This window comes from Prionailurus bengalensis, chromosome A1 (assembly GCF_016509475.1).
Source record: "Prionailurus bengalensis isolate Pbe53 chromosome A1, Fcat_Pben_1.1_paternal_pri, whole genome shotgun sequence".
NCBI classification, from domain to species: domain Eukaryota; kingdom Metazoa; phylum Chordata; class Mammalia; order Carnivora; family Felidae; genus Prionailurus; species Prionailurus bengalensis.
In genome coordinates, this window is record NC_057343.1 from 89,511,656 (window position 1) to 89,536,349 (window position 24,694).

At 46.2% G+C, this 24,694-nt stretch overlaps 1 protein-coding gene across 9 annotated transcripts; it reads right to left on the reverse strand.

The window, feature by feature from the left end:
• Window positions 1–515: 515 nt before the first annotated feature.
• Window positions 516–23,422, reverse strand: MGAT1 (alpha-1,3-mannosyl-glycoprotein 2-beta-N-acetylglucosaminyltransferase). 9 transcript variants are annotated; one of them, XM_043584815.1, is made up of 4 exons: window positions 20,382–20,493; window positions 19,095–19,526; window positions 8,357–8,463; window positions 516–3,144 (listed from the first exon to the last, which is right to left on the reverse strand). In XM_043584815.1, the coding sequence occupies exon 4, from the start codon at window positions 3,019–3,021 to the stop codon at window positions 1,678–1,680; it is 1,344 nt and encodes a 447-aa protein (XP_043440750.1). In that variant the 5' UTR covers window positions 3,022–3,144; window positions 8,357–8,463; window positions 19,095–19,526; window positions 20,382–20,493; the 3' UTR covers window positions 516–1,677. The 9 variants fall into 9 exon arrangements, 8 of the variants coding, with proteins under 8 accessions (XP_043440750.1, XP_043440735.1, XP_043440714.1 ...); XR_006297931.1 differs by lacking the exons at window positions 8,357–8,463; window positions 19,095–19,526; window positions 20,382–20,493 and adding an exon at window positions 13,768–13,932 and having other exon boundaries at window positions 516–1,033; window positions 1,508–3,144; XM_043584800.1 differs by lacking the exons at window positions 8,357–8,463; window positions 20,382–20,493 and adding an exon at window positions 20,653–23,422.
• Window positions 23,423–24,694: the final 1,272 nt, after the last annotated feature.

A 24,694-nucleotide genomic window follows, 5' to 3' on the forward strand; every position in this document is an offset into this window, starting at 1 on the left:
TAGGTGGCAGTAAAAGGCATTTTCACTGGGATCATGGTCAGGACTCTGAGTGCCACTGCCAGAGCTTACCTGGTATCAGCTCTGCATCCAGAGCTCAGGGCCAGGGCCAGAAGGATGCCCAGGAAATGCATGACCACCAGGGGGCACCCAGCACCCATTCTGTCAGGGACTGCCAGGGTTCTCAGGCCAGGCTTTCAGGCTGACAGCAAGCTCAAGCCCACCAAAGGTTCACAGCCCAACTCCAGAGATTAGCAGCAAGGGAACTGTAGCCTCAGACCCTCTCCACCTCCATGCCTGGCCTTTCTTTCACACCCAACCCTCCCAGCTGTCATCTTCCGGTCATCTGCTTTCCTTCCTTTAGCTGATCCATTTCCTCTTGCCCAACCAGCCCTTTCCCTCAGTCCCTATTCTCCCTTCTTTTTCCTCCTTCCTTTTTCCCTTCTTTTTCCTCCTTCCTCTAGCCATCACCTCTCCACCCCCTCCTCCTGTGCTAGGACACAAACACATACACACAGTTTTTCGGACAATTTAGCCTTTATTTTTGAAAATAATTCTGTAGCTTCAACTTTCTTCCATGAACCGAGGTCAGGCCAGAAGCAAAAACACACACATTGCTCTCCAACTTGCCATCCTCATCCTAATCTGAGCAGATAAGGATATGCCGCGGAGACAGCGGAGGGAGGCAGGAGCCATCCTGTCTTGGCTGTTCTACCTCACCCTGGGAAGGCCACCAGAAACCACAACCTTTAGGGAGGACCCTGTGCACCAAACCCCAGGGGAAAAGGGACACAAGGAGCTAATCTCTCTTCCACAAAGCCAGAATGAAACCTCCTAGAGCAAAAGGGAAGGGATCAATTTTTAGAAAGGTCAGGATCCAGGAACAGTCTGTTTCTTTGAGGCAGGATGAGGGAGGTATGTCCCAGCACACCAAGGCTTTCCCCCTACCACCTTTCCCCCAACTTCTGCAGACAAACTGAGGAGACGTCTTGCTTTCCCCCTTCAACTTCTCATCTTAGAATCACAAATTGTTAAGCTGCAAGGAAAGAAGAGCAGAAAGGAGGTCAGGGATAAGGAGAAGGGTAGAAGAGAAATAAGAGTAGGTGGCAGTAAACCCTGAAAGCCTAACAGCTCCACCCAGACTCTGATGATGAAACCCCTTTGGTTAGTTTCATTTTGGCCACAGATAAGTCCCCTTTTCAAATAACCCAGCAACCCCTCAAATTGGGGGAAGGTAGGGGTGGGGAGCAGGTATAGGAGGTGAGCTCACACCCTGGCTGGAAAAGCCGGGACAGGGGAAAGAGAGCTGGTCAAGAGAACTAAAGTTGCTCACCTCTCCGCAGATGCTCTAGGAGAAAACCTGGAACATGGAAGTCTATGGCTCCAACATGCCCAAGTCTCTCCCCTACCACATAGTGGTTTCTTGCTTAATACTGCTCAACATATCCCAGGAAGTTTCCCATGATGTGACCCCCCCCCACCCCCTTGAGAATGGGAGAATAACCCTCACCTTATCCTCTGTGCTTCTGAATGCCACTCGAAAAAAGAAGAAAAAAAGAAAAAAAAAGATAAATGTACCCAAGAGAGACACACAGAGAGGGCGATGCAGCCCAAGGACACGGTCCCATCTCATCCCATGATATGGCAAGGAAGGAGCCCAGGAGGAACAGACAGGCACCGCTAATTCCAGCTAGGATCATAGCCATCCCAGGTCTGTGGGGGAGCCAGGTGGACACGGCGGCCCCGGAATAGGAAGCTGACAATGCCCCGGTAGCCGGCCCTGGGAACACCAGACTTGAGGTCATCCATGACGCCCAGGGCTTTGGCAAAGGCCTTGAAGCTGTCCCTGCCTGTGTACTGCACCCGCACCTCCCCCAGCTCGTTCTGCTCACTGGTCCTCACTTTCTCCACCTGCAGCAGGGGAGCCCCATAGACACGGGCAAGGAAATCTCGGTCATAGGTCTCCTGTCGCAGATATGAGAGATCCAGCTGGGTGAAGGGCACGAAGTGCTGGTTCAGCTTGATGAACTTGAGGTGCTGGTCAAAGAACTGCCCGTGGCTTACACCCTTGCGGCCAAATGTCATCGTTCTGGAGATTTCAGGTCGCACACAGGCCCGGCCCTGCCGCTGCTCAGGCCTGCGCATCCAATCATCCCAGAAGGCCCTGGGCCACTTGGGCTCCAGCTCAGCCCAGAGCTCAGCCAACAGCAGCCAGCCCAGGCCAGGAAAGAAGTCTGTGCGGTAGAGCAGCTCTGGCTTGCTCGAGTCCACCATCTGCTCCTTGCCATTGTCATTCCAGGCAGACACACACCAAAGGGAGGGGTCGGCCTTCAGCAGCGGGTAGGTGGCCTGGAAGTACTCGAAGAAGTCTGGCGCCACCTCCAGGTCATCCTCCACCACCACAGCTGCTGAGAACTTGAACCTATGGAAGACCTGGCCCAGTGCCCAGCGGTAGTGCCGTGCAATCTTATAGTAGCCCTGGAACTTGCGGTGGTCTGGGGGCACCGCAATGTTGCTCAGGTCCGGCTGCCGGATATGCGTGACAGCACTGCCATAGGAGGCGATGACCTGGGCTGTCTCCTCGTGCCCGCAGTCCTGGCTGACGATTATGGGGAAGTGCTCAGCCGAGGGCCGGTAGTGCAGCAGCTTGTCCAGGCAGCGCCGGACAGTGCTGCGGTCACAGGCAATGACCAAGATGGGGATCACGGCTGGTGGTGAGGACACAGGCACACGCGGTGGGATGGGTGGGGCAGCAGTGGGCACCCTCCACCTCTGGCTCCACCGAGCATGATGCTCCCTGATCTGCTGCAGCAGCCCCCTCTGCCTTTCCAACTCCACCTGCGCGTCCTCGGCCAGGCGGATCACCTCGCGGGTGAGGCTGGCGGGATCATCATCCAGAGAACTGTCAGAGGGCAGCCTGCCAGGCGCTGGGCGTGTCCAGAAGAAAAGCAGCAGCAGGGCATTCCAGGCCACAAAGAGGATGGCGCCCCACAGCACAAGCCCTGCAGACTGCTTCTTCAGCATCCTGGCCCCCGAGGGGGTGGCAGGCCAGGGTGGGGCTCAAGGCTGCCCTTGGCTTGCCTAGTTCACTTCCACAGCTCTAGGGATGCTTTCTCTGGACCTCAGGATTAGGAAGCAGCCATGCACCTGAGAAGACAGAGAAAACCAATCTTCATCACAAAAGCATGGGGCTGTCCTAGGGGGAGGAATGCAGGATGGGAGAGGAGGGAGCCCAGGAGGTGGACTCCAGAGCTCTCTTAGAAAAGAACAGCCCATCTCCTAATCTGGGATGAATGAGGCAGGACAACATACTCTCCTCACTCCAAAAGGAGTCCATGTGTCCTCAGAAAAGCAATGTGATTTGAAGGGAAAGTAGAAAGTGATGTTGTAAAGGAGGAAGCAAGGGAACCCCACTTTCCCTTCCATACCTGACAGATTTCATTCCCATCTTCCATCCAGAGTTTAGGGGCAGGGGTGGAGGGGAGACCATCTGACTCTCATTCCTCAAATCAAACTGCTCAAAGATTATTGATTTAAAAACTCTAATATCACGCCTCTGGGCTAAAATCAACACCCTACCTAAAAAGGAAGCACTAGAGACATTCCTACAAAGGTCAGGGGCAAACTAAGCTGCCCACCATGTATATGACTAACATTCTGCTAGAGGGATCAGCCAATGTGAATGGGCTACAGAAGAAAAAAGCAGAAGTGGAAAAAGAAACATGACTATCTCTATTTATTGATACTGTAAGAATATGCCTGGAAAACTGTAGAGAATTAATGATAAAACCACCCCAAACAAATGAAGAACTGAGCAAAGTAGCAGGATATAAACATTAACATGAAAAAATAGGCTTCAGATAAACAAAAAATAACTCGTTAGAAGAAACAATGGATGAGAAAATCCTATTTACCCTAGCCATGAAAATGATAAATTAAGAATAAACTTAAGAAATATTCAAAACCTACATGAACAAGATGATAGGTCCTGAAAGACACAAGAGGACTTAATATCCCTTGTTCTTAGTTATGACACTTCAACATCATCAAAATCTGAATAAAAATCAATGTTCTGGGAGCTAGACAAAATGACACTAAAGTTCATGTGAAAAAAATTAACATACAAGATCTAGAAAAATAATGAAAATGAGGCGTGAAAGAGGGACTAGCCCTACCAGCCATTAAAATACTACATATTACACAGCTTCTATAATTAAAACTATGTGAAAAATAAACTCAAAATGGATAAATGACCTGAACGTGAGACAGGAAACCATCAATATCCTAGAGGAGAAAACAGGAAAAGACCTCTCTGACTTCAGCCGTACCATCCCCAAAGGCAAGAAACTTAAAAGCAAAAATGAACTGTTGGGACCTCATGAAGATAAAAACCTTCTGCACAGCAAAGGAAACAATCAACAAAACTAAAAGGCAACCAACGGAATGGGAAAAGATATTTGCAAACGACATATCGGACAAAGGGCTAGTATCCAAAATCTATAAAGAGCTCACCAAACTCCACACCCGAAAAACAAATAACCCAGTGAAGAAATGGGCAGAAAACATGAATAGACACTTCTCTAAAGAAGACATTCAGAAGGCCAACAGGCACATGAAAAGATGCTCAACGTCGCTCCTCATCAGGGAAATACAAATCAAAACCACACTCAGGTATCACCTCACGCCAGTCAGAGTGGCCAAAATGAACAAATCAGGAGACTATAGATGCTGGAGAGGATGTGGAGAAACGGGAACCCTCTTGCACTGTTGGTGGGAATGCAAAGTGGTGCAGCCACTCTGGAAAGCAGTGTGGAGGTTCCTCAGAAAATTAAAAATAGACCTACCCTATGACCCAGCAGTAGCACTGCTAGGAATTTACCCAAGGGATACAGGAGTACTGATGCATAGGGGCACTTGTACCCCAATGTTTATAGCAGCACTCTCAACAATAGCCAGATTATGGAAAGAGCCTAAATGTTCATCAACTGATGGATAAAGAAATTGTGGTTTATATACACAATGGAGTACTATGTGGCAATGAGAAAGAATGAAATATGGCCCTTTGTAGCAACGTGGACGGAACTGGACAGTGTGATGCTAAGTGAAATAAGACATACAGAGAAAGAGAGATACCATATGTTTTCACTCTTATGTGGATCCTGAGAAACTTAACAGGAACCCATGGGGGAGGGGAAGGAAAAAAAAAAAAAGAGAGAGAGAGGTTAGAGTGGGAGAGAGCCAAAGCATAAGAGACTCTTAAAAACTGAGAACAGGAGCGCCTGGGTGGCTCAGTCGGTTAAGCGGCCGACTTCGGCTCAGGTCATGATCTCACAGTCTGTGAGTTCGAGCCCTGCGTAGGGCTCTGTGCTGCCAGCTCAGAGCCTGGAGCCTGTTTCGGATTCTGTGTCTCCCTCTCTCTGACCCTCCCCCATTCATGCTCTGTCTCTCTCTGTCTCAAAAATAAATAAACGTTAAAAAAAAAACAAACTGAGGGCTGATGGGGGGTGGGAGGAAGGGGAGGGTGGGTGATGGGTATTGAAGAGGACATCTTTTGGGATGAGCACTGGGTGTTGTATGGAAACCAATTTGACAATAAATTTCATATATTTAAAAATAAATAAATAAATAAATAAATAAATAAATAAATAAATAAAACTATGTGATACTAGTAGCTTAATAGATTATCCAAAGGAATACAATTTAAATTACAGAAATAGACCCCAAAACATGTAGAAACCTAATATATGATACAGGTGATATTTAAAATTACTAGGGCAAAAAAATATCTTATTAAGAGTGTTATAACAACTATATAGCTATTTGGAAAAATAAAATTACATCTGTGCAAAATAATAACTTCCAAGTGGATTAGAGATCTAAATATAAAAAATATAACTATACAAGTGCTAGAAGAAAATAAGGGTCAATTCCTCTATAACCTGGGTAGGGAGAAAGGCTTTCTAAGTATGATTCAAAATCTAGATGCAGTAATAAATAAAACATTTTTGCATGATAAAAACACCATTAGCCAAGTCAAAAGACAAACTGGGGAAGAATATTTGCAATATACACACAAATATACAAATATACAAATAAAAAGCCAATACCCTAAGAGACAAAGAACTTTTACACTGAGGAGGTAAAAAGCCAAAACTCTGTCTTTAGACAAGGGCAACTCACAAAAAGATACTGAAATGGTCCTTACACATATGAAAAGATATTCAAGCTCACTTGTAACAGAAAAATGCAAATTAAACTATATTAAGAATTTCTCACCTATCAGACACAAAAATTCAAACCCTTGTCCTTTTATTAAGACTGTCAACTGAAAGACACAAGTTCTTAATTTTAATGATAATCAGTTATCAGGGGTTTTTATCTTTTATGGATCATGCCATTGGCATTGTATCTAAGAAATCTTTGCCCAAATCACAAATATCTTTCCTTGTTTTCTTTTTTAGGTTTTATAGTTTTAGGTTTTACATTTAGGTTCATTTTGAGTTAATTTTTGTATATAGTATGAGGTATGGAACTAATATCCTTTCAGAGCATTCTGGCAGTTTGTTAAAATGCTAAACAGAAGATAACCATACCACCAAGTCCACTCTTAGATGTATAGTCAAGAGAAATAAAAACACATGTCCATACAAAAATTATCTGGAATGTTTATGCAGCTTTATTCCTAATCGCCAAAAACTGGGAGAAACCCAAAGGCACATCAACAGAGGAATATGGATAAACAAATTGTGGTTTACTTGCAAAATGGAATAATATATAGTAATAAAAAGGAATAAACTACTGATACACACAACACATGGATTAATCTCAAAATAACTGTGATATGTGAATGGTCAAAAAAGAGCACATACACTGATTCCACTTATATAAATCTCCAGAAAATATAAAATAATCTATAGTAGCAGAAAGCCGATCGATGGTTGCCTAGGCATGGAGACAATGAGGACAGTGAGGGGAGGTATCACAAAGGAACAAGAGGAAACTTTGCGGGTATGGATGCAATTTATTCTATGCCAATTATACCTCAATAAAACTTTTTCTTTAAAAAAAAAAAGGCAATATTGGGTTAAATGACAAAATTGGAATATAGACAATTAAAGTATCAGTGTTGATCAACTGAAAGCCATACTGTGGTTATGGAAAATAATATCCCAATTCTTAGGTAAATTAGACTGAAGTAATTAGGAGAGCCAAGAAAGCAACTTCTCAAATGGTTCAGAACACAAATATCATGTAAACAGAGAGAGAGAGAGAGGGATTAAATGCATCAAAATGCTAATAGGTGAATCTGAGTACAGGGATTAAAAGTGCCCTTATACCATTTTAATTATTGCACCTTTTTTGTAAGTTTGAATTTATTTCCAAATAAAGTTTCTTAAAATCGATATGGGGACATGGCCCAAAGTTCTGACTAGCTTTGTCCAATATAGCCCAAGTTAGGCACATCAGTAGGGGCAAATAAAACAATCCCTTTGTCCTGAACTCCCTAATCATTCAATGACATGCATCACACACCTGCTGTCTGCCAGGCTCTGGGAAGGGACTGGGACACACATCTTACAAGAAAAAGGCATGGTCCTACCAACCCTCTCACTCTATCAGAACCCACTATTTGGAAGAATCTACCACACCCTCCAATTCCCAGGTAGCTGCCATAACACTCCACACAACTCTGTCCCTGGCCTTCCCACTTCTGGTCTATACCCTTCACATCCTAAAGCTTCAGGTATGTTCCCTCTTGTGCCCTGCTGCTCTGCCAGCTACCCCTTGCCTCACAGCCACCAAAAAATCTGGGCTTCTCTGCTAGTTACCCTTTGCCTCACAGCCACCAAAATCTCAGATTCCAGATCTCATCTCTGTACTTCTGGGCTCTTGAGCAGGCAGATCCAGTGTTAAAGGACCAAAGTATTGATCCTAAAGGGTCTCTAAAGGAACCTAGATTCTGTCTTCCTTCTGGGGGGACTACCCCAGTCCCTGCCAGCACCACCACCACATGTTGTCCTCTGAGAAACCATCTACCCCACAACTCCATAGCACCAGTCTCCTCAGAAAACTCAGGTCCATTTCCGTTTTACTGTATCATTAAATTCCCATGTTGTCAGTGCTCATATACAAATCAAGGTTTCCTAGAAGAAGAGAGAGACAACAGATTTCCAGTTTCTTCCTTGCTGCCACAATGTGGTCCATGTTGGAACTTTCCCTCCAATCTTATGGCCAGGATTCCCTATCCCCCAAATAGGGAGGTATTTCTCCTGCCTCCTAACTGACTGGGCAGGAAAAGTCTTTAGATAAAGGGATGGAGGAAAGAAAAGAGACTGAATTCTATCATCTGAAATGTTACCTCAAGGTTGGAGGAGCAGAACCATCTCTGACTTATCCATGAGCCACCTCAGACCAGCAAGCTCTCAGACTGGTGGCAAAACCTCAAGGGACACCATCCTCACAACCCTGCAGATGACAAGTAAAAGCCTTCACTCTTCTCCAGACATTGGGAATTAGGTGGCCCACATCCACTTCCAGAGGCCTCTGCTCACCTATCCTTCTAAGCCATGCAGATCAAAGCAATTTTCTCAGTCCCTCAGAGGACTGGATTCTTAGCAAATCTGTAAACATTAAGAGTGGCTGTATAGCCCACAGGAAACCGCTGTTTCAGTCCAGTCCAGGCCTCTACCTTAGCCCTCAGGACTTAGTTCGCCAGACTATGACCATTTTTTCTAAATTGTAAAACAGAACTTGTTCCTCTTTCCATAAGAGAACACAATACCCCTATTCCCAGGCTCCACTGCTTCTCTACACAAACTTACCCAGAGTCCCAGAGCAGTTTCCTACTGCTTCTCCACATACTCTCCAGGACAGGATCCTCTGCTCTATATGGAAGTTAATGAATGGTGTGTGCATACACAAGCACATGCACTCCCCAGTAGCTGGCTGTGACTGAGGGGTGATAAAGCACCAAGGGCCAGCCCAGCCTGTAGCCAGCAAGCCCACACACTCATCCAGAAAGTGCTGCTTTCAGTCCTACCATCAGGAGTAACAAGGGCAAGCCAAACAGCTCAGGGCAATGTGTGGTACCACCCCATGTTTTTTCACATCTCTAAAACTCAATCTTCTCACCTCTAATATGGAAATAATAATAATAATAAGATAGAAATCAATCACTGGGTTGCCGTAAGGATTGGGTGAGATAATCTGCATCAAGTTATTTAGAACAGTGCCCAGTTGTGATATAAATGCTAACCACTTATTCCTCTGTTCCCTCTCTAGCTGGCTGGCTCTCTTTGCTCCACTCTACTACATCCTTCTGGGCTACAAACACATAAGCCTGCCTCAGGGCCTTTGCATGTACCTGTATGACTGGTCTGATCTTCCCTCTCTCCTTCACTTGGTGTACTCTGACTCATGTCTCTGCCAGGGAAGGTATCAGACAATATGAAGTCTATCTCCCCTTCACAAACACTGACATCAGTGCAATCTCTTGCTCAAGATCTATAAAGTTCCCTCAGCTACAAGCTATTCAGGATGGGACCAGCTCCCCCACTGCAGCCAAGCAGCTGTGCTAGGATCTTGGACCACCAAGAGATTTGCCGATGACCTAAAAAGTGACTTCTGTGTGGATGTCACTCACCCACAATTCCTTAACTGCCGTTCCCAAGCCCAAAAAGCACCAAAAAATTGAGTTTTCTACACTCATTTGGCAGTAAAACCTTTGGTGAAATCTGATGTGATCTAATGTAAGACTATTTATAGCATTTATTTATCTCATTTAGTGAGACTATTTATACATTTTGCCACAGAAACCAAAATGTTGGATTATGGTGTGCTGTTCCACATTTTATACTACATCATAAACGTACTAGATCATCTTTTTAAAATCCAAAAAAATCCTGAATTCTGAAACATATCCAGACCAAGCACTTTAGAATTATGAAAATGTAAGAGACAGCTACTCATTCACTGCCATAGTTCCATTTCAAGCCCACAAACCTTTAAATTGAACCCTCTTTCCTTATGAAATACTGTTTTAAGCCTGAACTCTTGATATAGTTTCTCAGATAGTTTACCTATCGCTAATCTCACGTCCCTCTAAGCAACCCTCCCAAAAGCAACAGAGCATCCTTCTTAAAGTGCGCACCTCGTCACAACACTAACCTGCCTTAAAAACCATCAGAAGCTACCACTGCCCACAGAATAAAACTCAAATTCATTATGACACGCAAGGCCTTCACAGAAAATTAACTCAAACATCGTTTTTTCAACCTCACCTCCAATCCCTAACCCTATGAACCCCACACTCTGGCTTCAGCAAGCTACTTACTTCCCCCAAAGAGTACACTTGTATGCGCAGCAGTCTTTGCTCCAGCTGTTCTTCATCTTGAGACATTACCTATGGCCCCAGTGCAAGCACTCAACACATCCATAACATCCCAGGCAGAGCCAGCCAGGCCTTCCCACGACTACACTCACACCACACTCTCCCCACACCTCCTGTTTCTCCCCTCCACACTGTAACAAAATCTGTGGTTGTGCTTACATGCCTCTCACCTTACTCCTTAGGAAAAAGTCTCTGTGACCTCTAAGCCTATTACAACTCTTGGCACATGTATGAAGTTCAAGTGGCTAGACGGGGGACTGCTTGCATTATTAGCTAGATCAGCGAGAAAGAAGACCAAACCAGCAGCACAAGACTGAAGGATTACATTTTCCAAAGATGATCACCACATACCCCATCCCACATGCTTTTCTTACAAAGATGTAATGCCATTCCTCCCACTAGAGGTGGGGAAATGGGGTCTATGTTCCCTCTCTTTGATCTGTGACTATGGAGGAAGTAACCATACATGATTTGCAAAACTAGTCCATGAAAGGCAATAGTTTCCACCTGTTGCTGAGACACCTGCTGTTTGAATGCAGCCACAATGGTTAGAGGAAGCCCAAGCCACATGGACAGGACACCTATAGGTATTCCAGCTCACAACCCAAACTAAGGTTCTAGTAGACAGCAAGCATCTGAAAGGTTTGATCCCAGCCCTGGCCACATCTGACTTCAACTGCATAAAAGACCATGACCAAGAACCACATAGCTAAGATAGGAATAAAATGATTCTGTTGTTTTAAGCCTTAATATTTTGATGTGATTTGAGATACAGCAAAAAGTATCTGAAATAATGAGTAAAACAGAATCTAAGTAGCTTTGATAAGCACAGCCAAGTGTTCTTCCTGTCCTCTGTGCTCACGCCCCAAGTCCAAGTTGAGGCCTGCCTCAACTCATATTCCTTTCCTTATTAGAAGCTATTGTTGAATAAAAACATTTAATGGCTTAAATCAATAGCAATCATTTATTCTCTCTCATAGTTCCAACAGGTCAGGAATTTGGACAGTGAAGCACAGAGGAGATGACCTGTCTCTACTCCATGATGTCTGGGACCTCAGCTGGAAGATTCAAAAAGCTGGGGCCTGGCTTAAAGGCTTATTCTGTCACATGTCTGCAGGTTGATGTTAGCATGGTTAACTGAAGTGCTGGCTGCAACACCTCCACGTGGCCTCTTCACGTGGCCTGGGTTTCCTCTGAACTCGATGGCTGGGTTCCAAAGATGAATGTTCCAAGAAAGAGAGTAAACCAGGTGAGACTACATCCTTTTCATGATCCAGCCTTGGATCACTTCTGCCTACTCATAGGTCAGAGGAATCATGACTGCCTCCCCATACTCAAAGGGAAAAAACCACAGATCCCACCACTGTTGGGTGAGAACAAAGTCCAATTGTAACAACAAGTGGAATGGGATATTGATGGGGTGACTATTTTGGGACAAAACAATCTGCCACACCTTCCTTTTCTAAAATAGAACAATAGTCCTTTTAACCCTGACCCAAGTTCCTGAGGTTCTGTTATTAATGACATTTGCCTGCAAGGCACAGAAATCAAAATTAGTTTTGATTTGCTAGAATTTTTACACTCTTTTAGCCAAGTGACACAGCTGATCCACACTACCAAGTACAAAGACATCTGCACTGTAGTGCAAGATGAGTGAGCATTTTGGGTGTATAAAACCCTCAGCCAAAACCCTCAGGAGGCTATAAGCAGATCCCACCAATCCCTATGGGTCTCAATTTCTTCCTCTGAAGGACTGCCTAGAAACTGTGAGATCCCTAACACTCTGATTCCATGGTATTACCTCTGTAGCTAGTCCTCCATCTCTGGCAAAAATATTTCTTAAACAGCAGAACACCAGATAGTCAACTTCTCTTTGTGAGCAATAATGGAGAAGTCATACTTAGATTAAAAAAAGTATGCAAGTTGAAGGAATGTTGACAGGCTTTCCCTTCTATCTTTATCTTGCTTAGTATGTTAAAAAGCACTGCCTAAAAAACCCAAAGGATAGAATACACCACAGATAATGGAGACCAAACTGAATTTCATTATGAGCCCTCTGCTAGACTCCTGCATCATGTATAAGGCTCCATAATTTCACAAGAAATGAAAAGAAGTCAGAGTAGATACACTAAGTAATTCAAGAACTTACAGAATAAGACCTAGGAGGAAGGGATGCGGGTTATTCATCCTGAAAAAGAAAACGCTAAAAGAAGTATGATGTTAGTGTAGCAAAAAGCATGATGGCCTGGGAAACCAGGTAACCTTGGGCAGGTCACTTGACCCACTTGTTCCTTGGTTCCCATAATTTGAACAGGGATAGAGTTGATTTGGCTCTTCTCCGCGTTCCCTGGTTTCTAATGATGAGAAGGACAGCAACAATCTCCTCAATGTCCCAAACAGGAAATTAGTTTAACCTGTCACATAGGCCATTGAGGTTAAACATAACTACAATACTAACTCTGAGAGAAGGACACAGAAGCAGGAATCCAGGAGAGTGCAATGGTCTCCAATAATGGGGTCAGACAGGGGTGATTCACAATGAGAGGCAGACTCAGGATGCAAGCATCTAAGAGAAAAGGCTCCGTGGTCTGAAAACTATTACAAACGACAGAAAATAAAGCTGCATCTCTCATTCGGGGACGACCTAAAGCAAAGAGTAATTAAACAGGCCACAGGATCAAGGGTTAACCAAGGTGGAGCCTCACCCTGGGGCTCACTGTTCAGCACAAACACAGATCAGCTGGCCACACAGCCCCTCTGCTCCACAGTTTATAAGATTCGGGGGGGAGAGGGGGAAGGCCTGCACGTCTCAGGAGGCCCCAACTCCACACACGTGAGCTAGCAGGAGGAAAAAGTTTTCTTTCCAGTTTACGTATTTTCACATTGTGTCAATTCTTCCTGGAGGCTGAGGAGAAAGAACCCTAGTGGAAGGGACGCTGGGTGGGGATTGGGGAAAGGCCACCTCCCATTGCCGCTCCCCAAACCCTCTGCAGCAATCCCACCCCCTCTGGCCGTGCACCCACGTACGCCCTAAGGCCGAGTTTCACAACCGCTTCCCTCCCGGTGGAGCCTGCCCGCCCTCCCTCCAACAGCTGGAGGCCCGGATTCCGAGAGCGGAACGCGGAGTTCGACTTCCCGGCTAGAGAGGGGTGCGCGACCGAAACCCGGGGCGGGCCGGGCCAAGTCCTCTCTGAGGCTCCCGGGCACCAGGGCTGTCGGGGGACACGAAGTGCTCGGAGAGGAGCAGCTTCTCAAGCCGGGACCTGAACTCCTGGAGCGCCCTCTCCACTCCCGCGGGGCCTCCTTCAGTTGGACCTCCATGCCCTCCCTGGGACAAGCCCCAGAGCGGACAGACGCCGACGTTTCAAGCCCCTACTCACCAGGTCCTCCCAACTTCCCGGCCCTGAACCTGGACCGCCCCGGGGCGCGGGGAACAATCCCGGTGCCCCGGCGCGTTCCAGGCGCTCACGCGGGTTGCCGGCGCCGGCGCCTTTCTCCGGGCCGGCCCTTCCTACACGAACCGGACCCGCCCGCCGGGCGAGCAACGTGGCCCTTCCCCGGTAAGGGCGGGACGGGGAGGGCCGAGGGGCGGGACCGGCCGCCCTCACTCGCCAGGGGCCCCTTTTTCCCGGGCCCGCCTCCTCCCTCCGCCCGACTCTTAGCAATCACCCTGGATTTCCTTAGAACTTGATGGCTGAGCATCCCAAGTTTTCCGAGGTTCTGAACTTCAGGAGGCTCTGTGTTGGCATCTGTTACCACAGGGACCTTCCCTTCTCCCAATCGCAATCCCACGGGTCCCCACTCACACCTTCGGACCCCTCCAGTGGAGACGTCTGGAGTCTTCCCCTTCGCAGCCCCAGAGCTTGGAGCCTCATGGAATTGAAGGGGAAAGCCCTGGCTGAGGTAAGGCCAGGCAGCCGGGAGGGTGCATTCACCAAATCCAAGGCCAAGCGTCTGGGGCCAGCTCTCAGCAACCTGCTCAACGCTAGCTTCCGGGAAGGAGGAGTTGGGGGCAATAGGTCACAGGGTGGAGGGCTATGAGAACAAAAACCAGGGTGCCAAAAAGGAAGCCAGAGAGGAAACACCTGCTGCCAAAAGCAGAAGAGGGCCAGCTGTTGTTTCTTTTCTTTTTTTCTTTTTTAAATACTTCCATTTTGTTTTTTTCCTTTCGAGGTGGGGAATGAGAGCTGTTCGTTCTAAGTACAAGAGCAGAGACAGACTTGTCCCTGGGGTAAGAACCATCAGACCTAAGGAGTAAAGGACTTAATCACAGGATTTTGTGGTAGCCCTGTGAAAGGGGGTGAGGGAGCACCCTGGAAAAGCCTTGATGTCTGTATCTGACCCTGGGAAGTGAGGGTGGAGAACTTAGAACTACTGGCTACTCAAGCACATGACTTTTCTGAAAAGGACTGAGTCCAGGGCCAGCCCTACCATGTGACCAGGACACACTCTGCAGGCAACAGGCCCTCCCCCCAACCATTTCCCTCCTGTGTTCCAGAGCACATAGCAGGCAGAAACTTAGCAGTGTGTAGTTACTGACTGATTTTGCTCACTAACTTGTTTCTACATGAAACCAGGAATTACCAGGGTTCTAGAGAAACAAAAAGGCAGGGCATGCCCAAAAGGCACCCCATGCCTGGGGCTGAGGAAATAAACCAACTGCACAGAGGCCTCCTCATGAAGGACCCTCCTAGAAGCTCTGAAGAGTATACATTAATCATTCTATTCTTCAGATCAGGAGTGTGAATATCAAGGGTAAGTGACAACCAGCTGACAGTTGCAAGACCTAGTGAGGAGCATGGCCATGTTTTAAACCCAGGCATCCCTGCCTCCATAGCTGGCACTCATTCCTTCCTATCATGCTCCCTTGCTCTGAGATGGCTGTGTGTCCAACAAGACAAGTGCACAGTGGGGCAGGAGGGAAGTCCTGGTAGAAGCAATTGGAGACTAGCCTGAAGGAGCAAAGTGAGAAAAGAGCTGACACCTCAGAGGCTGGACATGCGTGCATATACACGCGCGCGCACGTGTGTGTGTGTGTGTGTGTGTGTGTGTCTAAGGTTTCCAGCTGAGCTGATTTCATGGACCATGGTAGGAAATGCAAGCCCACGCTCATGTGCCAGCCAGCAGCCATGGTCTCTGCACTTCTGCCCTCTCTTTGTTTTCCTCATGAAGGGAGTTGGGGGATATGGAAGGCCTACACACTCACACTCCATGTCAAAGTAAGAAGGAAAAGGATAATTCCTAAAATTGTAGAAAGTTGGGAAACACTGGTTTGCAGATCCAAGATATCAGGAGCTAAAATCACCCTCCAGGACAAAGGACGCAGTGGGATGCTGAAAGGTAGGGCAGACCAACCAGCCCACGAGATGTCACATTCCCACCTCTAACAATAATCCTTCTCTATCTAAGGCAGTTCAATGGGAAAAGAATGGGGGACTGTTTGTGCACCATAACTCACACCCAATGACTACTGTCCTTTGTTGAAATTCCAAGGCTCACAGGAAGATCTTAGGGTAGAAATTCCCCAACTGCAAAAGAACTGTCCCAAGCAGAAAGAGCCTGGTTAGTGAATTGGGATGGGCTGAATTCTTGGATGGAAACAAGAGAAAACATTTGGTATGAGAGGCAAGAAGCCAGGGTGGTAAGTGCCAAGTTGACCTGGGAAAAAAGGCCCAGGCTTTTGATGGACATTTCATGTGGAGGTACTATGGAGGAGATAAAGGGCAGAAATAAAGAGATAGGTGCCTGGATTCTGGGAATGAAACTGGGATTCGAATATCTGAAAATGGAAGAAATCTGAAGATCTGGTCACAAGATAAGAGAAAATTAGAAGGGAAAATACTGTATCCTGCCCACCCCTACTACCTCCAAAAGAGGACTGGAGAGATAAAGAGAAGGAAGTGAAAATTATTCCAACTTCCCTCCCAGAAACTATGCCTAAGATATCCTGAAACTTTTTACAATTTGGAAAGAATTCATGCTCTGAACTTAAGACAGATCTTTGCTGGAAACCATCAGAAGAAGTAAAATCAAAGTTTTAAATCAGTGTTGTGTCTGTTTTTCCCTCTCCCCTTCTCACAACATTCCCACTCCCCCATGGAGACCTAGAAACACAGCTCATCAAGATCAATGACCAGTCAGCAATGTCTGTGAAATGGAACTTTTGGTTAGCTCTATGCAATTCCTTTTGGAAGACAGAATGTTATAAATAAATTCAGTTAAAACACACACACAACTTTTAGTTAAGTCTATCATTAAGTCTTAAGGTCCTGGCTAAGTGGCCTGAGCATCCTGGTAACCCTATGAGAAGGCCAATGGCTGTCTCATGACAGGATCAGGCAGAGCACAAGACTAGTGCTTTCAGTGGAAATGACGGGAGAGGAATTCTGGCTCAGTCTAGGGAGGAAATATGTCTTATCAGAGAGGCTGTCTGAAAGGGCACTGAATTCCCCTCCCTGAAGGTTTACAGCAGAATCCAGATGGCCCTTGACAGGTCAGATGCTGTAAAAGCAGCACAGAACTGGGCAGGGGATTACAGGGTCTGCCTCTCCACACTTAGGCAAACCCTTTGTGCTCAGGACTTCTGCAGCTTCCCCTTACATACCAAACTGGGGAAATAATCCCTGCTCTCTCTTCCTCACAACAATGTGGTGATGGAAAACTGACACAATAGCCTGGACATTTCACATAACATCACTACAAACACAGCACAACTCTGTGGTACTTTAAGTGTTTCGAAGCACTCACAGGCCTTCCAGGTAAGAAGAGGGCTGCAGACGCATCCTGGGGCCACATATCCCTTGCAAAGACTGGCATCAGGAATTTGCTGGGCCAAGTTGAAGGAGGTGACATGCCACCCTGAAATCCAGACCTTCTAAAGTAGAAGCTCGGCCTGAAAGGGGCTGCCCCAGAGAAGGAACAGCTCACTACTGGGGGAAGGCAGGCAAGAAAGAAAGGACAGGAAAAAAGAAACTAACTCATAAATACAGGATTTTCAGCTTGCAAATGAACCTAGTTATTGCCTCCAGCCCCCAATGAATGTGAGGTTCAGGTGGTTACACAGCCACTAAGAGGCAAAGAGATGCTAGAAGCCAAGCTTCCTCCCCCACAACCAGGCCATTATACCCCACTATCTATCAAAATTCCCAACACATCTCCTTTCTGTTTGTTGTCGCTGTGAAAAGCAGGTATCTGGCATAGAAAAACTGGAGTTCAAGATAGGAAAGGGAAGGAGGTAAGAAGGTAATTATGAACAGGTTTGCTTTAAGTGGGAACGGAGCCTGCAAAAATATAAAGGGCTAAGAGATAACAGTCTGAAAAAACTGTCATCTAAAAGAACAGGAGAGGGGCACCTGAGTGGCTCAATCAGTTAAGTGGCCACTCTTGTTCACCACTCAGGTCATGATCTCACAGTTCATGGGATTGAACCCTACATCAGGGTTCCATGCTGACAGTGTAGAGCCTGCTTGGGATTCTCTTTCTCCCTCTCTCTCTGTCCCTCCCCTGCTGATGCTCTCTCTCTCTCTCACACACAATAAATAAACTTTAAAGAAAATAATAAAGTGGGAAACAACACCTTCTTTAAAAAAAAAAGAGCAAGAGAGAATACCAGGATATGGCAAAGGAAGAAAAGGCCAGTACTTACTCCAAGAAATGGAGCTCAGTCTCCTAAATACACACTTGGCCCTTAGACTTATCTTTCCTCCACCCCTCTTTAATCTGCTACCTCAAAGAGGCACACTTGTCATAAGTGTGGAGAACCCTGAGGGCCAGAATCCCTCAATCACTTTTGCCACTTGATGATTCAGGTATTGTTTAAGAGCAACAGGATGAGACAAATTCAGGGTAGGCTTTTAATTGAGGACATCCAAGGCTTTTACCAGTACACTAATTCAATAAAAGAGCAGAATTCCTAACTCAGAGGGTTTTTTGTATATAACAATTATGCAAGCATTATCAAGCAATGTCAATGCTACTATTTCATAAGTACATGGCCCTGGATACTTTCCAAAATTTATCATTTCGTTTGCTCCCTGTAACAACCTGTGAGGGACCTGTAAAGTTACTTATCTCCATCTTGCAGGTGAACAGAACACTGGCAGAGCTTAAACCAACATATCTAGGGTTGCACACTAAGAAAGCAAGAGCTAGAACAAAAATCCAACTGATCTCAAACCTGTGTTCTGTCCCTGTTATCTGCATGAGATTTCATGGTCTAAACACCTTATAGGGGGAGAAGGAAGAAAGACAACTTAGGAAGTTATCTAGACCATTTTCTACCCTCCCCCTCAAAGGCAATTCTATTCAATTAGTTCCCCAAAACACAGCAGCCTGCTTCTGCCTGGGTAATCCGTTCTAGTCTTATTTAGCCCTAAATGTGTTGACTCAGTGTTCAAAAGACTCTTATAGATAATCTAACCAAGCCTCTCTTCAGAAGCTGAAATTATTTTCATGTTCTCCTGGGCCTAACTTCACAATTGCCATTGCCTACAACCCCTTACAAGATACTCCTTCTGCCTGGGTAAAGAGAGGCTGGGAACAGCCTCTCTAAGAGAGTGAAAGAGAGGTGAAGCTTCCTCTGTACCCATCAGAGTAAGGGTTCTCATCAGGCACTTCATAAATGGCAGCATCCCCAGACTTGCCCCACTCAACATTTTCTGCACAAAAGCAGTAAGACACCAAGTGGGAAGTGAGACAAGAACCTTACCTTTCTTCTCTTCTCTCAGCTGCTCCCCTGGAGATCATCAAACCCCCTTCCAGTACTCCATTTCAAAAACTTCAAATCCCAAATCAGATACACCAAACAAAGTGCAGCTTCTCTCCTGTTATCCAGGTCCAAAGTCCATGGCTGAGTGGACTCTGAGGGGGAGGAGTCTGGGGGGGAAGGGGTATGTCCAGGCCCCTCCCCCCCCAATGCAGGGTTCAGTGTCCCTCCCAGGGGTCTGTTACATTCCTTCATTCAGCTGGCTTATTAAGCTCAGAGTCTGGTGTTGGGCAGATCCCAGGTTCTATCCCATCTCTTGCTCAGGGAAGGGAAGTCATCCACTGTGAGGACTGGCCTTTCTGTCTTCTGCTGGGGTTCATGAGAAGAAACAGGCCATAGAACCAGCATGGCCAGAAGGCTGATTTCAGTGTTAACCTGTGGAATATTTAAACATTGTGACACTCTCTAATCTATTATATGCCCAAATGGATTCCTAAGACTTCTTAACTATTCTTTTACTCTGCTCTATCATCAAAATACCAAAAGCACTAACAATGCATGTAGATGGTCTTCTAAGAAATATAGAAAAGAACATCCTCCTCCCATCTCCTTCTTGTCTTGTTATTACCATACACTAATCTCCTACATCTCCCAAGCTTCTTAGAGTGTTCAGTGTTTTCATCGTCCAGCTCTCCCTGAATGAACTAAATCCATTCCAGACCTAGATGCTGGCACCTTCCCCATGCATTCTTTGCTCTTTTCCCTTCACCCTCGCCTCCCCTCTGCATCCAAAACTGTGCCAGGGATGGAATTCCCAATCTCAGTCAAACTCCTTCCCGAGGCCACTGAGCACTCTCTTGGAACAGAGGCCTGAGTCCTGCCAGCAATAGCTGCACAGTGTTCTAATTTTGCAGTCCGGAAGCCCACCCGCGTCGCCCCCTCTCTTCTAAGTTTATTCTAAACACACACACACGCGCGCTCGCTCACACACACACACACACACACACACACACACACACACACACACCGGTCGCCCCCTCCCTTCTAAATTTATTACTAAACACACACACACACACACACACACACACACACACCCTTCCTTCCTGTAGGGGCGTGGCGTTCACATGAACCCCCCCCGCCCCCAAAATTTAACTCCTCCCACCCTCCTCCTCGGAACCCAGTGCTCCGCATTCAATGAGGAAGGGAGTGACACAGCGACCCTCTCTAGACTCTGACACCCACCTCTCTGCCGCCCGGACGACCCTCGCCCAATCTGCGCTAAGTTGTTACCTGGATCCCTCCCGCCCGGTCTTAGCAGGAAGCCTCGGCCCTCCCGAGAGCAGAGTCCAGGCCCCAGGTTAGGTCCGGAAAGCTGGCCCAGGCCCCACCCCCTCGACCCCCGGCGGCCAGGCCCTCCCCTCGCGCTCCTTTTCCCCCCTCCCACCATCCGCCGCAGCCACTTCCGCCCGTCCTCCGGAAGTGAGCGAGAGGCAACTGCCACCTCCCCACATCCCGCCTTGTTCTTCCACCACACCCCCCTCTTGCTCCCGCCTATCACCACCGCCACCACGGGAGCGCGGGATGTTGGTCTGCAGGGTTTGAAGCTGTTCTGCAGTCACTGTGAATAGGACTGGAGACGAGGTGTGAGCAGGACCGAGTCCGGAAGAGAACAGAGATGGGGGCCAAAGTAGCTGCCCTGCAAGAAGGGGCGGGGCAGAGAGTCCGGCGAAGGGATGGGGCGCGCGTCACTTCGAGCCTTGTGGTAAGAAGAGCGCATGCGTCACGACGCCTCGGCCTGTCGCGAGAGTAGAAGCCGGTGGGCCTGGCGGGGTAGGACTTGGGCAGGAAGGGGGTGGGGCAGCTTGGCCCTGGTGCCCTCCTGAGGTCGCCTAGCAACAGCCTGCTTGACCTATGTGCTGGCAAAGGCCAAGGCAGCGCCCCTCTCCGGCCGGCCGTCCTCCCGGTGAGAAACAATTGAGGAAGCACTGAAGCCAGTATTAACCGTTCCAGTGCTGACAGCTCTGTGGCAGTACCAAAGAAGTTTTATTTTGTTCATCGCTTACTTATCCTCGCTACTTCTCTCGCCTAGGTAGGACCTTTCATTGCGTCAAGGGAAAGAAAAGGGTAAGAATACTCTAAAATGAGTGCCCCGCGCCTTCACTACACCCTCCACGCACAGTGTGCGAAGCACTTTACATGGTTTAACACCCCTTGCACAGCAGACAGGTCAGCCTGAGGTTGCACGACTTAGGCTGTGGTAGAGACTGGACTCCCAGGCGGTAACACTACCCAGTACTGCCGCTATCACGTTCCACCGGAGACCTCTCCCCGAAGAAACATTTCCACTCCTGCGATGGACTGCCAAGTTCCAAAATTGCCCTGGTAGCTTCTTTTCTAAATATATTGACCTGACTTGCTCTTGAGTTCAACTTAAATCCAAGAGTAATTTTTGGAGTTCATATGTCATCCCCTTAATGACATGTTCTAGAATCTTGCCAGGACTGTGAACGAATTGGCAGCCTGTTTTCCCCTCATTTTTGAAAACACTAACCTAAGCTTTAGTCTTCTGGCATATCTTATGAGATGCTATGTTTTATAAGAAGGAATATATATGTATTTGGTCTTTATTTCATTCCTGGCTCAAAGTTCCTAAAACCCTTGGAATTTCCTAAGTGGTAAGAGCACTAGAAACATCTTTTGTTCTAATATTTGGCCCACTGACCGTGGTCCTGACACAGGGCTTGTGAAACTTGAAATTTACTGGGTGATGGGAAAGTCCTTTGTTCAAAAGAAGCCACTCTGGGTGGGCTCCTAGACAGCTTCTAGATGAGGGTTGGTTACTAAAGGGACAAGACATGATTCTGTGGAGATGGAAAAAGGGCTGAAAATGGGGTTCATGATTGATCATGTGTAAGTGATGAAACTTCCATAGAACTCCCAATAGTCAGGTTCCAAGAGCTTCCAGGTTGGTAAACATATCCATGTACTGGGAGACTGATGCACCCCAACTCCACTGGACAGAAGCTCCTGTAATTGGCATCCTCCCACACCCCACCCCATATATCTCTTCATCTGGATGTTCATCTGCATCCTTCATTATATTGGTGAATGTAAATAAGTTTTGTAAGTTTTGTAAGCTGCTCTAGCAAGTAATTGAATCCAAGGGGAAGAGATCCTGGGAACCTCCGATTTGTAGCTAAGACAGAAGTTGTGGGAAACTTGGGGACCTGCTACTTGTGATTAGTATCTACAGTGTGGTCAGTCTCATGGGACTGATCCTTTAACCTGTGGGATCTGATGTAGCCAGCTGGTATCACAGAAGATTGCTTGGTGGGGGTGGGGAGGGGGAAACCCACTCATTTGGTGTCAGAAGTATCAGAAGTGAAGGGTTCTTTATGAGAAGGAAAGAAGACACATGAAAGAAAAGTCTGACTTGTTTGACTCTAAGCTGAATCCAAGAGGAGCTGTAGCTAATTTTTGGAGTTCATACACCATCCGTTTAGTGACATATTCTAGAATATTGCCAGGACTGTGGATAGATTTGCAGCCTCGGGTTTTTCCCCCTTTTTGAAAACTGGAACCTAGGCTCCAGTCTTCTGGCTTAGCTTCTATTCCTGTGATTTCTGCAGATTCCCAGCTGTAATAAATTTGCATATTTTCAGTACTGGGAATGTAATAATTGCTGGGTCACGAGTCTTGAAATGATTTATGGGGAAAGATGTCATCATACTATTAGAAACATTCTCTTTTTTTAACAATGTTTTAAATTTTCCTTATTTTGAGAGGTAGAGAGCAAGCAGGGGTGGGGCAGAGAGACAGAGGGAGAGAGAGAATCCCAAGCAGGCTCCATGCTGTCAGTAGAGACTCTGATGTGGGGCTGGATCCCATGAACTGTGATATCATGACCTGAGTGGAGACCAAGAGCCAGATGCTTAACCGACTGAGTAACTTAGAAATGTTCTGAAAACAAAATTTATATTGCTACTACATGCAAACGTAATAGGTCCACAAATAAGTTCTTTCCCCAATTTCAAACCTACTCCATCCAGCTGTCTTTCTCATCTGAATTAATGGCAACTGCACTTCATTTACTCAGGCCCAAAGCTCAAGAGCCATCCTCATACCTCTGTCACATCCTCTACCCAATCAGATTTTGTTGTCTGTACATTCAAACTATACCTAGTGTCCAACACCTCATCATCCCCACAGCAACCTCCATCCCTCACCTGATCAACCAGGTCTCTCTGCCATACTCCCTGACCCCCAGTAATCTAATCTCCACACAACAGCCAAAGGGATCCTGGCATTTCTCCACTCAAAACCATACAGTGTCTCCCCAGTTCACTTGGAATAAAAAGCCTGAATCCTTGGCCTACAGAGCCAAACACCAACTAACTGCTGATTACCTCTGACCTGCTCTCCCTTTGCTTACTTACTCTGACTCAGGCCCACTGCCTTCATTGCTTTTCCTTGAACCCATTTCAGGTTCTTTGCACTGGCTGTCCCCTTTGCTTATAAAGCTCTTCTAGATATTTCACATATTTGCTTAATTCACTTCCTTACCTTTTTCAAACTTTTTCTCCAATGTCACCTCAGTGAGGCCTTCTCTGACCAACCCATTTAACCCTCCTCACTCACAGCAGTGCCAGTTTCTCTTACTCTGCTCAAGTTTTTCCATAGCACTCACTTATCAACTAACATATTTATTATGTTTACTACTTCTTGTCTGTCCACACCTGCTAGAATATAAGTTCCATGAGGGGAGCCATATTTGACTGTTTGATTCCTTGCTGTATCCCAAGTGCCTAGCTGTTAGTAGGTACTCAACAAACATTTGTGGAATAAGTGAACACATAAATGAACTTGAACAACTATTTCCATGATAGAGTTTTCCCATCCCAGCCTTTCTCACCTGTAGATACATGACATAGTTATGGGCATAGTATACATTATTTTGCATTATTAATTTTTTCCATACCATAGATACTGTCCACATTTCTAGATATTTGTAATTAGAACCATTTTTGCTTTTTAAAGGTACTCAGATTTTTGCATGCTTGTTATAACAAACAGTATAGAGTAGTGTCAAGAAAAAGTTAATTATCTCCCTTCCTCCACTAATCACACCCTGCTAAGAGGACTACTTTTAAATTTAGTTGATATCCTTCCAAATATTTTTCTTAATGTTTTATTTATTTTTGAGAGAGAGAGAGTGAGTAAGAGCGGGGGAAGGGTAGAGAGAGAGGGAGACACAGAATCCAGAGAAGGCTTCAGGCTCTGAGCTGTCAGCACAGAGCCCTACACGGGTCTCAAACTCATGAACCGCAAGATCATGACCTACGCTGAGGTCAGATGCTTAACCGACTGAGCCACCCAGGCACCCCCAAATATTTTCTATACACACATATAAACATGTAATAGGTACAGATTTTACAGTTCAAAGACTGGTTATGCCTGAATTATAACTGTATTTTCTATAACTCAAGTCACTTTTAATTCTAGGCCTTATTACCTCGGATGGCAAAAAACCTAAGTCTAGTTAATTCAAGGTAAATGCTGACACTTTATGATTTGTTTATTTATTAATGTTCAGTTACAGTTTA

What these genes read in the sequence shown, in the direction of transcription:
- MGAT1 (XM_043584800.1), bottom strand. Translation starts at nt 3,021, where the DNA reads ATGCTGAAGAAGCAGTCTGCAGGGCTTGTGCTGTGGGGCGCCATCCTC.